This window comes from Parasteatoda tepidariorum, chromosome 6, assembly GCF_043381705.1.
Source record: "Parasteatoda tepidariorum isolate YZ-2023 chromosome 6, CAS_Ptep_4.0, whole genome shotgun sequence".
Lineage (NCBI taxonomy): Eukaryota > Metazoa > Arthropoda > Arachnida > Araneae > Theridiidae > Parasteatoda > Parasteatoda tepidariorum.
In genome coordinates this window covers 50,129,841-50,145,105 of record NC_092209.1, presented here as the reverse complement: position 1 = coordinate 50,145,105, position 15,265 = coordinate 50,129,841, and the positions used below count along the sequence as shown (strand labels likewise).

The 15,265-nt window shown below is 26.8% G+C and overlaps 1 protein-coding gene across 1 annotated transcript in view; it reads right to left on the bottom strand.

Annotated features, from left to right (window-relative positions):
- Positions 1 to 15,253, bottom strand: part of LOC107450845 (mitochondrial trifunctional protein beta subunit) — a 23,914-nt gene extending 8,661 nt beyond the window's left edge. The window contains exons 1-9 of the mRNA XM_071182352.1: positions 15,056 to 15,253; positions 14,294 to 14,341; positions 10,539 to 10,659; positions 9,151 to 9,182; positions 6,658 to 6,725; positions 4,709 to 4,796; positions 4,415 to 4,602; positions 3,367 to 3,547; positions 1,684 to 1,808 (exon numbers count right to left, since the gene is read on the bottom strand). Coding sequence (XP_071038453.1) covers positions 1,684 to 1,808; positions 3,367 to 3,547; positions 4,415 to 4,602; positions 4,709 to 4,796; positions 6,658 to 6,725; positions 9,151 to 9,182; positions 10,539 to 10,659; positions 14,294 to 14,341; positions 15,056 to 15,104 — 900 coding nt within the window. The 5' untranslated portion in view covers positions 15,105 to 15,253. The remainder of the gene's footprint in view (positions 1 to 1,683; positions 1,809 to 3,366; positions 3,548 to 4,414; positions 4,603 to 4,708; positions 4,797 to 6,657; positions 6,726 to 9,150; positions 9,183 to 10,538; positions 10,660 to 14,293; positions 14,342 to 15,055) is intronic.
- Between the last annotated feature and the right edge of the window lie 12 nt (positions 15,254 to 15,265).

Here is a 15,265-nt window from a genome sequence, read left to right as displayed (position 1 = left end):
AAAACCTTATATTGCTATCTGGGATATATTTCAGAAAATATCTTTTCTTCTCAAGTTCACAGGGGAAGACGCTATCAACATGGGTTTGGTAATTATTCATTGAGTAGGATATTTTCCCAGGTATTCATTCTTATCCTGGGCAAATACTCATAAAAAAAATCAGTGTATTTATAGTTTTCAGTCATTTTTATAACGTATAAACAAAATTTTTTTTATTACAGATTTAAGAATATTATAAATGTTTTTATGACACAAAAGCTTGCAACTTAAAATTTCACAGCAGCAGAAAAAATTTTCACAAAAACTATGGCTACCCAATAAAAGAACTTTATTATATTAGGTATGATTTCATTAAAAAAAATAACAAAAAAGATCTGTATAATTTAGTATATTAAAGAAAAAATTTGAAGTGATTGAAACTCAACATAGGACACTCTTATGACAAATAAAAATATTATTTCCAAGAAAATGCAAAAATTAATAAATAAACTATATGAAATGGAAGAAATCCTAAAGAGTCAAATCAATTTTATCAAGCAAAGCAGATAGAATAATGAAATTTCTCTTTAATAAATTTTATTTAAATGTTTAGTTAAATAAAAAAAATTTTTTTTTGCCTATTTATTAAATGTTAGCTCAAAATTCTATTAAAATTAGTTGATATTTGGTTTACATAATATTTTCTGCATTTTAATTTTCTTAAAACTAATAATTTAATATTCAAAATTTATTAACATATTTGTGAATTTAATAAACACTTTGAATTTAAGAAGAAATTAAGCATGAAGAATTATGAAACAAAAATTTTGAAATATTAATTTGACTAAATAATTTAGGTACAGCAAGTTAATGAAAACTGAATTTATACAGTAATGTTTAGAGAGGCTGACATTTAGTTCGGAATACAAGGTCCTTAATGCAAATAAAATTTTGATGAGATTTAAAACTGTTTAGGTAAGTATGAATAAATTTCATTTTTCTCTAAAATTAGTAACCTAAGAAGAGATATTGAACATTCATAAATAAAATATATTTAGAATTATTCAATAAACTATATTAAACATATAGTTTTATATGGAAAAAAAACACAGTATCATTAATTTGTGTAAAGGCTATTTTTTCTACAATGAAAAAACTTGTCAACCATTAAACTTAAATATTGTAATTTAGCAACCATACATTTTTCACACTCTTGAAAATCATTAACATAAAGTTCTATTTTTTTTTTGTTATTGTGATATAAAAATTCCTCGGCCAACTATTAACACATTTGTGTGTCATTTCGAAACACAGCCTCACACCACAATACGAAACAGAGAAAGAATTGAGTATCACTTATATGCAAGAAAAACAATAAGAGTTGTGTTTTGTGTAACTTTCGAAAATAATTTAAGAAAATGAATAAACTTTTTACATTTAATAAAGTTTAAAAAAAAAATTTAATTATAACTCCCCACTAAGAAGAAAAACTTATTCAAATGAACAGGAAAGGAAAAAAAAAAAAAACAATTTTGTCAATATCAGCAAAGCTCATTTTTGTCTTAAGTATAAATTATTAAATGAAACTTTAAAAGAAAGCACAATTATTGAATTTAGAAAAGCTCATAAACACCCAGGTATTAATGAATTTATGTTAGTTAACCAGGAAAATACCCTGTTTTTTTTTACATCTCATATGCTTACCAGAAATGATGAGTTTGCAGCAGTTACTGTGCCATGTGGTTTGATGAATGCTGGCCTCAATTTTGCCATTTGTTCAAGAGATGAAACTCTTATGCCATTATCTTTTGATATTGGTTTGTTTTTTCCTAAAAGAAAAAAAAAGTAACTACAATACTTAATAGCATTTAAAAATTAGAGAGTGTTCTATATAAAATTTATAAACAAGTTTGAAACAGAATGTACTCTAAAAATTAGATTGTCAACATCTATTAAAATTGTTTTGTTTATTCATAAAAAAATGAGGTTTCAAATATATAATTTTGACTCCCCTGAGCATTAGTAACAGTTATTTCAACACAGAATATCACACTAGAAAACACTGGTTAAATCTTATAAGCATGATAATTAAGAAAAAAAAGTCATAAGCATTAATATCAATACAAAACGTTATCATCTTAGCCAGGGTGTGTGGCATTTTTAAAAAGTGCTTAAAGGTGCTTATTTTTGATTTTCGTTTTTTAAAAGCACTTAAAGGTGCTTTTGTTACTGAGTGTTTTTAAAAAGTGCTTAATTTTCCCTTTTGCAAAATTAGATTTTTCCTTTACTATGTTGATTTTCGCTTCGAATAATGCAAAAAGATACAGTTCACATTGTTCTATTCAGTGTTTTCACAATTAATTCAACCCCTCTCTATTCTGGCGTATTGTCAGTCTGTAGCTTATGAAAACACCATTCCTTTTACACGATTCAAAATTTCATGATTTTTGACAAGTGTCTAAAACAACGCCGAAAGTTTTTTTTTTTTTTGACATGAGGGTTGAAACAATATAAAACTGTTTATTGTCAAAAACATTCCAACCATGCCTAATTATGACATTTTTTTAAAGTGCTTAAAAATATTTTGTGAGTGCTTGAAAAGTGCTTAAAAGATGCTTATTTTTTGTTGAATAATTTGGCTACGCACCCTGTTAACACATTATTTGATTAAACTGTACAATATTAAGATATACAGCCTTTTTTATTCACCTACAAATCAAAGTCTTGTGTTCAAACAATTCTCAACATTTTAAAGAATTTCAAATAAAAAACAGCCAATAATCAACTACAAGCCTTATCTTTGGTTAAAAAAAAAAATCACAATTTTTATTTAAGTAACAATTGCATTTAAAAAAATACAATTTTAAAGTTCCAATAAAAACGTTTTCTTAACCTAAAATTACCAACAATATTGTATTTATGTTGGTAAATTGAAAATTTTATCTTAAGAAGTTTTAGTAACAAATTATGACTTTTCTTTAAAAAGAAAAAAAAAAATGTAAAATGTCCTTAATTAAAATATGAATAAACGGCTCTGCAATTTCACTTTTTCGAAGTTTTCAGTAAAATTATTCATTTTCCTTCTGTTTAGTAAAATTTTTCTTTCTATAAAAAAAAAACATGTTCTTAGGATTTTCTCAGGTATGAACCCCATTTTACAAGCTTTTAAGCATTTTAAAAATTTCACGACAACCTATGTGAGGTTAATTTTTGGAATCCTTGTAAAAAAAAAATAATGATAAAAGTTACAAAAAGAAATGTAATGAAAAAGTGCAAAATAGTATAAGAATCCCATGAAGGGAAAATGAGTTTTTTAAAAGTTTAGCTTAATGAGCTTAGATTTATACTTTCATTGAATTAAAGTTTATTAAATTTACTTTGACCTACCTGGTACAAACATAGGTTCAATATCAGTTAATAATCCTTCTTTTGAAGCTTTATCTGCAAGAGTGTGGGATCTCAAAGCAAATTTATCTTGCTCTTCACGTGTTACTTCAAAAGCAGCAGCTAACCTATCTCCAGAATGCCCCATGATTTCACCAGTTGAAAATTCAGCAACTCCAGGTGCCTTAATTATATTAGCAACTCAATAAATTAAAAAATCTCAATAAATTCATAAATAACAAACATAAATTTTTATTAGGGAATTTAAATATAACTTATTCAAGTCATTTAAATAAGAAAGTTTCTGAGCAAAATATTTAAGGGGGAAAAAAACAGCAGTAGTTATATGAGTTATTCAAATTCCTAAATTGCGTAAAAAGATCAAAGCATGATGCAAAAGTGTTTTTAAAAAGAACAAAAAGTTTCAAAATGATGCAAATAAAATGGTTAAGATAAATAAACTTAATAATCAAATAAAAAGTTTATTAGCTTATAAAAAAGAATCTTATTCAATCTTTTTTAATTTTTTCAAAGAATTTAAAAATTGTAAAATAATCAACAAAACAAGATTCACCAAAAAAAAATTTATAAATAAATTCCAATATAACAGATTTACTATTATTGCAAAATTCTCTATATTATAAGAATGCATAAGAAATTTACACAGTAATATAATTAATTTTGCACTCTATTCCATTGAGACTTTTTGCCTGATCGAAGAAATTTATTGAAAATTATACTTAATAGCTGTGAACAATAAGATAAAATAAAATTTCTAATAAATAACTTAAAAACGAGGTACATTTGTTTAAATGTCATGCATTCCATATTAACGTTAAGAAAGACACTCTTTCTTTTTACATTATACAAGAGTTGCACATTAATTTACATATAAAAAATAATTTTCTATGTTATAGAACTTTATTAACATAAAAATATCAATTATAGATGACTCTGAAAGTAAACACAAAACAATAGATAGAAATCAGATGAAAATACTTTCAATAAAATTTTTTTTAAAAAATCATGCAAAATAAAAAGACATATTTACTTCAGGTGTAAAATAGTTAGGCCTCAATTTTAGAAGAAGTTGAATTCTTTGCATTGCTGTCTTTGCTTTGTTAGCAGATATCATAAGTTTACGCATAGGTCTATTAAATCGAATTGGGGCATCAGAAAGAAATTCAACTCCTCCAGCTACTGCAACATCGATTTGTCCCGTGCTTAAATGACCAAATGCTGAAAATAATAATTATTTTGATTCAAATATTCATCCAAATATGATAAAATTAACTCTTCGGATGAGTAATTTTGCACAGTTTATTATAGGAACAAGCTAACTTACCAGTAGTGATTGCTTGGTTAGAAGATATGCAAGCTTGAGTAACTGTATGTGCAGGGGTGTGGAGAGATAATCCAGCACCAAGAGAAGCCTAAGAACATAAAATATTTTCAAGTTAATTATCAACAATATACATCTCTATTTGAAGAATGCATTCCAAAAATTGACATGAGTTCTTTTTTCTTTCATTTCTATTTTGAATGTATAATTATTATATTGCATAATATCCTATATATTTTCAAATTTATTTACATTTTCTCAACCATTTAAAGTAATACAACTTCCTAATTTTTGAAATAAACTTTATCTTAGTGATACGTTTTAAGTAAATTGATTTGTAAATGAATAAAAAGTTAAAATTTTAAATATTATTAAATTGGTCAAATCTAACCAATAACATAGCTGCCAACTTGTTAAAAATAAAAATAGGAACACAAAGCCAATCAGGGGTAATTGTTACACAAAGTGAAAAATTCTGAAAATTTTATATGCAAAAAATTTATATCCAGACATCAATTTATATACCATACCTCTTTCATATTTAACATAATTTTTTGAATTAACATTTTTAATTAGATCACTCACTAAAGAAGAATATAACACCTTAATAGTAACTAACTGAAGAAAAAGCTTACTTCTTACAAGAATCATGATATTGGATTTTAAAAATGTGAACATTCAAATTGCGATATTGAGGTTTTAAATTGCGCAAATACAAATCATGATGCATAGCTTTTTAAATCGTGCATAAACACGAAAATCGAAGTTAGATATTACAAACATGTGAATACGAATTGCTATATTAGATTTTAAAGTCACATAAATACAAATCATGATATTGGGTTTTAAAAATCCGTAAATAAAAATATCAACATTGGATTTTTAAATCGCATGAATAGGAATCACAATGTACGATTTTTAAATCACGAGAATACGAATTACAACATGTAATTTTTAAAATAGATGTATATAAAAAAAGGATGTTTGATATTAAAATTGTGTGAGTAAGAAATGTGATATTAGCAGATTCCGATGCAATTCAAATATTCAAAATGGCGAATATTCGATAAACCAGAAGAATCAAATTGGTGAAAGAATCATATGCATGTAAATGTCTCGTTAAAGGGATTAAGAAAATTTTTTGGATTCACGGATTTGCACGAATTAATGGTCTTGAAATAGGTGGAATTCTGAAGAATTCAGAGAAAAATCTTATGCCCTGCTTCCAGGTTTTAGACCCGACCTATGTTGAAAGAAAAATGAGTATAAGGAGTGAAAGATGCTAGACTACCGAAAAATCAGAACATTTTCACCTAAAATCCTATTTTCGAAACAAGGCTAGATATCAGAACAAATATAATTTAATCGTAACAGTTGGCAGCTATGAAATAACAATTCTTTTACTGAATATTTAAAAATGTTTGACACTAAAAATTATACAGATAAACAAAATAATGAAATTTTTTTTAACAGAAATTAGATTTTATAATTACAACAGTTTAATCAAAAATAAACTTATTTATTGGACAATTAATTTAATATTTTAATATTTAGACTATTTGACAATAACAAACCTTAAATAATTACCAGGATATGAAATTGTAAAAAAAATTAAAGATAAAACTTACTGTTCAAAGGCTATATGGTAAATATAAAAAAGTTGAAACGAAAATTCTACTCTTTTCAGAACAATCTAGTTTTAAGGAGCATTTTCAATTACAACTATCATTCAGCACTTTGTAAGTTACTCACTTTCTACTTATAATTTTAAAGAGTTCTTCATTCCGTATTAAAATTATGCATTAATCATACAAAATAGCACAAAATTTCAAAAACTAATTTTTTTTTTAAATAGTCCATAAGCAAATAAAACCTAATTAAAAACAGACTTGCATTTAAGAGAAGTTTCTTTATATTTATGCAATAAGGATTACGAGATAATTTTTTATTACCTCTCTTGCAATGTTGCTTGTTTTGACTTCTTGAATAACAGTTCCCACAATGATGTATTCAATTATTTCTAAAATAATAAAATTGAGTCTTACATTTTTACAAAGATATGAATATGAATAAGATAAAAAACATAGTTTTTGCAACTGTAGCATTTTTCATGAAATACAAAGAGCACATCAAAAAGGCTAAAATGAAACAGCATGCTCTACTTTTTTGATAAAGCATTTTATCAAATTCTATTAAAAAAAAGTTGTTGGAAATATGATGGATAACAGTGTAAAACCAGCCGAATCTATGATTCCTGAGTTCTCTGATTGCATTAAATTTACTCTGCTATTTATCTATCTACTTATTTAATAATGTTGTCAGGAAAGGGCACATCAAAATACTCATCCCACACATCAAAAGTAAACAGGCTTTAGCGAAAATTCAATTTAGAGAACTTTAAATATTTAAGCACAACCTTAAATTTTGAGTTTATTGATATATAGCTTTGTCTACACTTGATAAGATGGTTCAGAGAATTTAAGATATGCCATGCAGAGTATCACATTTAAGCAATAAGATTTTTTCTGAATCTAAAATTTTTTTATATGAATACACATTTATTTGGTATTCAGAAAGAAGTACAGTGTAACGTCCCATATCCGGACGTCCCTTTTCCGGAAGGGTCGATTTCCCCGGACACTTTTTAACAATCAAAATAAACAAACATTTCTTCATCTTCCCCTCTCCTTTTTTTTAAAAAAAAAAAAAAAAAAACGAAGTCTTTTGACAGGTTTTTCCCCTTTTCAGCTTCTAGAGATCTATGCATTGAACCCATAAATCAACAGAAAAGAGAACATAAGATCTACTAAGACCATGAGGCTCCTCCTCTGGAATGCAGGAAAGGAGGGGGGGTTGTTTTCAAAAGAGCACAACTGAGTCCCCTCCCTCCCCCTTCTTTCCTATGCAGCTGGCTAGTAAAAGAGGCATTTCCTGGGACCTTTTTGAATGTTAAAGTGGAGGGGGAATCCCCTTTAGTCACACAAGAAAAAATAAAGAGAACCCAATTAGCATGCCACGCCTTTATGCTTGATTGATAGCCAATGATGGGAGAGAAAATAAGAATTTGTCACTACCCCGCCCTCAACTTGAATGACAAGTAAGGAGGAAATGAATTTTTCTTCTCCACCTACCCACCTTATTGAATGACGGGAATTTCCCCTTCTTGCTTGAATCGTTCTAGTTCAAAATGGTGGAGAGAGCAATTAATATTTTCATAACTGGGAATTTTTTTCGTTTTCTATATTTATTTTTAGAATAGCAATAATTATTTTTTTTCTAATATTTTATTTATGATTGATTAGATATCATTCTAATACTAAAACATTATTGCAAGAAAAATAATGTTTATTTATTTTCTGCTTCTTAGATTCAGATCATTTTAAGCTTTGTTTACCTTGGAGGTCAATTATACGGAAAAATTCAAATCGGACTTCGGAAAGTCCCGCCGATTCCGGATACGCGACTTTCCACTGTATACTAGTTTCAAACTACCTTTCACAGATGTTATTATTCTACTGTTAACTTGTTTTCAATTTAGCATAGCTATATTGAAAATATAATATTTTTTTGGTTTAGAGGAATAGTTTCAAAAAATTTATTATAAATTTTATTAACTCATGAGATTTTTTTTTTTGTAGGAATATTTAAATCTGGGCTGAACACAAGTGACTTAATCAGGAAAAATATGTCTGAAAGTATTCAGCATTGTACTCTTTTTTTTTTTTTTTTTAAAGGAAATTACAACATTTTTAAGAGATAAAATACTATTTACCAAAGGGCTACCATTTCCCACTTTCTTATGAATATAACTTGCAAATTCGCATATAAGTTATTATGTATACTATGTATACTGATGAATAGTGTGTTCGTAGTTCTGCATGTATGTGTATTGTCCTCATCGTTTCCTGTATACTAATTGTAAACTTAAATTATTGTTTCTTGTGTACTTCATTTTTATTCTATGAACTTTAAAGTTGATTTAGTGATACCAACATAGTCTTTTTCAATTGCACCTCGAAAATAATAAACTTAATACAAGAAACTCGTAAACAATAAGCTAATACAAATAGCAGTGAATATTTTTGTTTTGAAACAGATTAGTTAAATATATATTTAAAAATTTTAATACAATTATAAAAGAAAATGGCATATTTGACATATAATATATATTTGGTTAGTTGTAAAATACATCAAATTTTGAATAAATATATTTTTAAAAATATAACTATATAACTGAATAATAATAAAAAATTATTTATAAATCACATATGTAAAACTTTCAGTTATATGCATTAGAAAAATCTGTGATAGTAAAAAAAATCTTATAAACAAACACAAAATAATTTTAAATACATATTTTGCATAAGAAAAAAAAATTTTGAAAATATTTAACAACAAAATTATCAACAACAAAACTCTCACACATAAAAAAAGCAAGAATTTACCTTTTGGAATACCAGTGCGACGCAACAGAGATCTAGAAAGCAAAGAACCATGCAAATTAATAAAATATATAACCTATGAGCCATAAGTAAATGTGTAGTACAATACAAGGTATAAGCAGTGTGAAAATGCAAATTAACCAATTTGGATGAACAGTTTTTTAATGCAAATGTTGTTTGTTACTAGTTCTGAGCAAGAAAAATTTTATTTTAAAAACAAAAAAATATATGTGTAGTATGACAGATAACTTAGTTAAAGTAGAAAAAAATATATTAAATATAGAAAATTAGGGAAAAATTGGAAATAAAGTAAAAAAATGCTTTTAGAAAACAATTCAAAACAAGATTGTGCAGCATAAGCTCATAAAAATGTATAAAAAGATATTTAAAATTTCAACAAAAGGATAAGTAAACACTAAATAATTAACATGCTATGAAATACAGCATTATATTGAAATGTTGGTAATGAAGTTTTATTTAAATAAAATTATAGTACCATTTAAAAATATAAATATTGATATAAATAAGAAAGATTCAAATAGCAAAATTTACAAAGGTTTGATTGACATAATTTCAACTTTATGAACATTAATAAGCAAATAATTTCTCGATAAACCACACTGAAAAAGAAAGAAAAGAAATCTGCAAGCCCCTTTTCTCAATATTTAACAATCCTGAAATTTTAAATTTCATCTAATTAGTTTTTTTATACATTTTTAAAGTTCATAGCAATAAACTTTTAGCAGTGTGGTTATTATTCAAAGTCCCGAGAAATATAACAATTAGTAGGTAAATGATTAAAAAACTGAAAGGAGAACTAAGTTATAAGAAATATATGAAGAGCTGTGGTAGTTCAGGGATTCACCTTTGAATGAGGTGACCCAGGTTCAAAGAGCGATGCCTGATCGCTATGAATTCTGCACTTGGCTCGCGCCAACCTTAGTGCTGATGAAAAATATAGTCTTTGGTAGACAGATCATGGGTTAGAGTCCTTTTGTTCCCCTGACTAACTATGGGAGGTTTTTCTCTCCATGTAATGGAAATGCTGCTTAGTTCCACCAAAAAGTTCTCAATGATGGCAAATTTTTCCAAGATTTGATCTAGAAGTTCCTTTATCTTCTAAATTCGGTACGAAATTACAAGGCTACATAGTTAAACATCGGTAGTTGAAAACTCAAAAAGGGGAAGACTGTTCAATGGTGGATATAAAATAAAGTAAAACAAATATGAGAAAATCGTGAATTCTACATAGAAACTTATACTCTTGCTCAAAAAATAATTTGAAAAGATTCAACAGTTTTTGATAACTTTAAAGATTTTAAAAATAATATAGAAATAATTTTGTAGAAAAATTATGTTATAATTTAATAAAATTTATCAGATATACTCACACAAAAGCATGTCGTTGCAAATCGTGAGCCATAATGTTATTGTAATCAGTGCCTGATACAAGAAAAGGAGTTCTTACTCCTTCCACAAGAACAACATTCTTTAGGCTGCTAGACTTGGTAGCTAGAATAAAGAACAAATTAAGGTATTCAACCTCTTCACTACTGAAGTATAAAGGAATATTGCAAAAAAAAATATTTTACAGTTTTGAATTTCTATTTTACTTAATAAGATAAAGATAAGTCATAAAAATATAAACAAAATATGAATTTTACAGCCATAGGGCTAACAATTTTGGGTACACATAAATGTACCTCAGATTTTAACTAAGTAAATATTTTAAATGTTAAATTGCACTTAAAGTAAAAACATACATGAATATTGTTATATTAGGGTCAGGTTAAATACAAAAATGAATAAATTTAATAATTGCTTAGAAAAAAGTAAATTTTAAAATTATGAAGTTTTAACTAAGTACAAGGCAATAATGTATTAAATCCCAGTTTCAAAACTATTCCAATTATGCAAACCTTGCTAAATAAATAATTATTGAAAAGAATCTAACATTAATTATTAAAAAAAATATCTAATTTTTGGAGGTAATATTTTATAATTATGAAAAAACACACAATAAGTTAAAAGTTTTAAATGTATGCATGCACCTTAAAATATAACTCAATGAATTTAAACACACATAAAAATATTATTAGATGTATATAATATAAAATACTTGTAATACAATGAGATTTCACTTTACTACTACTCTCAGATAAATTTTGTTAATCCTACAAAGGTACGCAGTGTACCAGCATATTCTTGATTGTATTATTTTTTTAATACTAAGTTAATATAAATGGAAAAGTTTCATACAGATCACAGAACTACAGAGTGAAAAAAAAATTGCTTTTAGAGCAACTAATTAATGTAATATTTAAAATTACTTAAATTTTCAAGCACCTTGATTTGGAGTCATTTTTCGAAAATCACCTCTGTTTATGAGGAATTCTACCCAAATATCTTACTTGTTCTGTATCTCCACAGAAAGCTGAAGCATCTACTAATGTTTCAGTGAGGGTATAGAACTATATATTTTTTATAGCATGCTTTCGGTAATGAAAATCCACATATGTGAACCGAAGTAATGAAGACGTTAAGCTTTTCAAAACAGAGAATTAATATATTCAATTTTTAAAACATAAAGAGTGAGACTATTTTAGCTATCAGAATAAAGAGAGAGAAAAAAAAAAAACATTTTCTTCATTTTTATGACTTTTAAGGAAGCTGTTCTAATATTACAATGACACGTTTATGCCTACTTTTGACATTTTTCTGTCTTGTCAACAAGAATAAGCAAATCACAATCCTCCTCCCACATTTAGAAAAGAAATTTGCATAGTTTCATTTGCATTGCAGTGTTTCAACATAGACTGTAGTTACACCAATTTAAATAATTATAGAATTAAATTCAAATAAAAAATGCAATTATGCATAAAATAAAATTTAACTTTTGTTTTATAAAATTTTGGACAGAAATATTTTTAATTTAATTTTAACACATAAGCATTTAAGCAGATTGCTTTTTTTTCTTCTTCTTTTTTCTTTACATGATATGAACCTTGGGCCACTTTTCCTATCTATTCAGCGTTATCCAGCCTTTATCACAGGGGTGTCAAACTTGCGGCCCGAGTTGAACATTTTTGTAGCCTAGTCAATATATCCAAAGCAAAATAAAAATAATTTGGAAATGTGAATTAGAAACGAAACCAGCTTATAAAATTATAATATACTTTATTTATAAACTATACGGATTATTTTAAATTGCACATGCGAAAATGTAGAATTCTAATTGGCTGAAATGGAGACCATTTCACATTAAGCTATCAATTAGATAGTACCTACATATTCAGGTTTATCCTACTACAGCGAGGTAAGTTGGTTATCTTGCACCAAGCTTCTAAAACAATTCTGGGAAAGAAGAAATATGTAAGTTTTTACATACTAAAAATCAAGATACGAGCTTGTTCTCCGATTAAATATGGTTGCAAGATTTATCTTTTATGGTTGATATAACCCAACACTTATCTGATTTAAATTTATTGTTACAAGGCAATGATCAGATCATTACAAACATGTTTGACATAATTAAAGTATTCAAATATAAACTATTTCTTTGGTAAAGGCAACTGAAAAATGAAGTTCTAACGCACTTCCCAACGTGCAACAAGAACAAATCTAGTTTAGATGATACTGCATCGTAACAAAAGTAAGCAGAAAAAAATTTCAAATCTTAGAACAGATTTTGAAACAAGGTTTAAAGATTTTAATTCTTTGGAAGACAAATTTTGTTTGTTTTCTTCGATTTTCTCAATAAATATAGACTCAGTGCCCAGTTATATGCAAATGGAAGTGATTGAGATTCAGTAAGACTCAAATTTGAAGGCAAAATTCATTGAAGTGGGAGTGCTTGAATTTTATGAATATTTACCGCAAGGTTTGAAAATACTCGAAAATTTGCATATGAAATTATTTAGTATTCCGGTCCAAAACTGTATTAATAACTCTCACGTTGGGTCAATTTTGAAAGTAGTCTCAACCAAGAAAATTTCTCCCCAAAATAGTAAAGATAGTAGCAGAGAAGAGATTCAAGTATATCATGACGTAAACAATAATTTAACTTTATATATGTTTATTACAATTCAAAATAAATATATTTGTTTTCTATGAACATTTTTTCTTTTGCGACCCGTCTAAAGTTAAGCATTGTTTATTTGGCCCAAGTTAGATTTTGAGTTTGACACCCCTGCTTTAGCATATTCAATTAGGCACATAAGTGGAGTTGTGGAAAAGTCTTCTATTCTTTAGAAATTCATAGGGTTTCTTCTATCAGGTCAAACCTCTTCATCCTTGAAACACTTTGGTGAAATATTTTTCTAACTTTATCTTTCTCCAAATTTAACTTCTACTGCAAAATTAAAATTTTTTTAAGTGACATTTTTTTTTTGAGACCTACTATTTCATATGAAATTAAAAGAAACCCTCAGAAATTAGCTGATTATTAATATTGTTTTTTATTTTTTGTACTTAAAAAAATACAATAAAAATAAAAGAATTTTAATGTCTTGCATTTGCAAATATCCCTTGCTCCTCTTTTTCAGCAAATCACAAATATCTTCTCTCCTTATGAATTGAGTATTATATTGAACTGTCAACAAAATTTAAACAATTTCTTAGTCATTGATCAGAGATTAACAACAATAACCCAAGATTTAAAAATATGCTGATATCAATCAATAAATAAAAGATGAATTCACATTATTTATGATTATTTACTTATGGAGCTGAATTTTTATTATTTTTAAATAGCTGCTTTTTTTAATAGTTTCAGTGCAAAGCAAACATAAATACCTTAAAGAAATTAATTTAAAAAAATTACATAGTTAGGTGAAAATGTTATATAACACTAAGCAAATTAAAATATATGGAGTATAATATATTATATTCACACTTATTGGGCGCTCCATGCTAAATTTGAATATGCGCACCATAAGTTGGCCGAAGCTTCAGTATTGTGCATTTTGTGACCTCACTAAATTCTTTAAAATTTCAAAGACAGTATCTTTTTAAGTTTTGGAGTGAAAATTAATTAAGATTAGTAACCCGGAAGTCTCTTGATTTTATTCTGCATTTATACCACTTGTGATTAACTTTGTTAAGGATAACCATCCCTGAAAGAAATATAATTAGGAGAAAAACTTACCATCTAGTTTTTTATTGCATGTACTACTGCAACTAATTGCACGTAAACCTAAAAAAATAAAAACGATAATATCAAATCAATTATGTTAGTTGAAGTGAAAGAAAAACCTTAATATTTAAACCCTAAGACAAGAAAGTTAAAGGGGGTACTTCCGTATCATGGTTTGTCGCACAAGCTACAATCACCAAGGAGCTAAATGGTTTTTGAACTTGCACATACAAAAAATAAAGCAAATTTTTTTTTCAGGTTGGCCATCAGTTATACCCTTTGAGTTGCTCCTTTTTCGTGATTTTTTATTAGTTTCATGTGGGCCACTGCAGAAAGTTGCCAACACTCAACGTAGATCATAAAACAGAAATATTCCCAAGATAAAAATAGATAAGAAAATAACTAAAAATAATGATTAAAAAGATAAATAATTAGAAAGTCAGCAATAACTAAGATTTGTCAGTTTTTTCACTGAACTATATATAGTTTTTGAATTAGGTAATCTTTATCAAATTTCTAGAAACAATTTCATCAGTAATTATTTCCTTATAATGACTTGCAAGATAATATTTTCTCTCAGCCCAGAAAAATTTGATAAGACACCTGCTTCAAATAAAAAAATTTCACTAAGAAAAACACTTAAATATTTAGACGGAAAATTATTAAGAAGGCGTGAAACAATATTTTATTCATAGATTTAAAGCACAAAAAAGTTAGGGAATGTTTCAAGACAAAAAAACAAAAAAAGATTTATTCCTAAGTTTAAGGACTAACCATAATTTGCAGATGACTTCAAGGATGTATATAACTTTTTAGACAACATTTTTGTTGTAAAGTTTTGCCTTGTTTAGAATTTTATAAGAAATTTAAGTATAAGACTCAAACCAGGAAAAAGTTTAAACAAAGTTCGATTTTAAGTCCTTATCAAATATTTATTGACATGACTGGCATTCACTGTTGCCATCTTATAATAAAAAGTTGGAG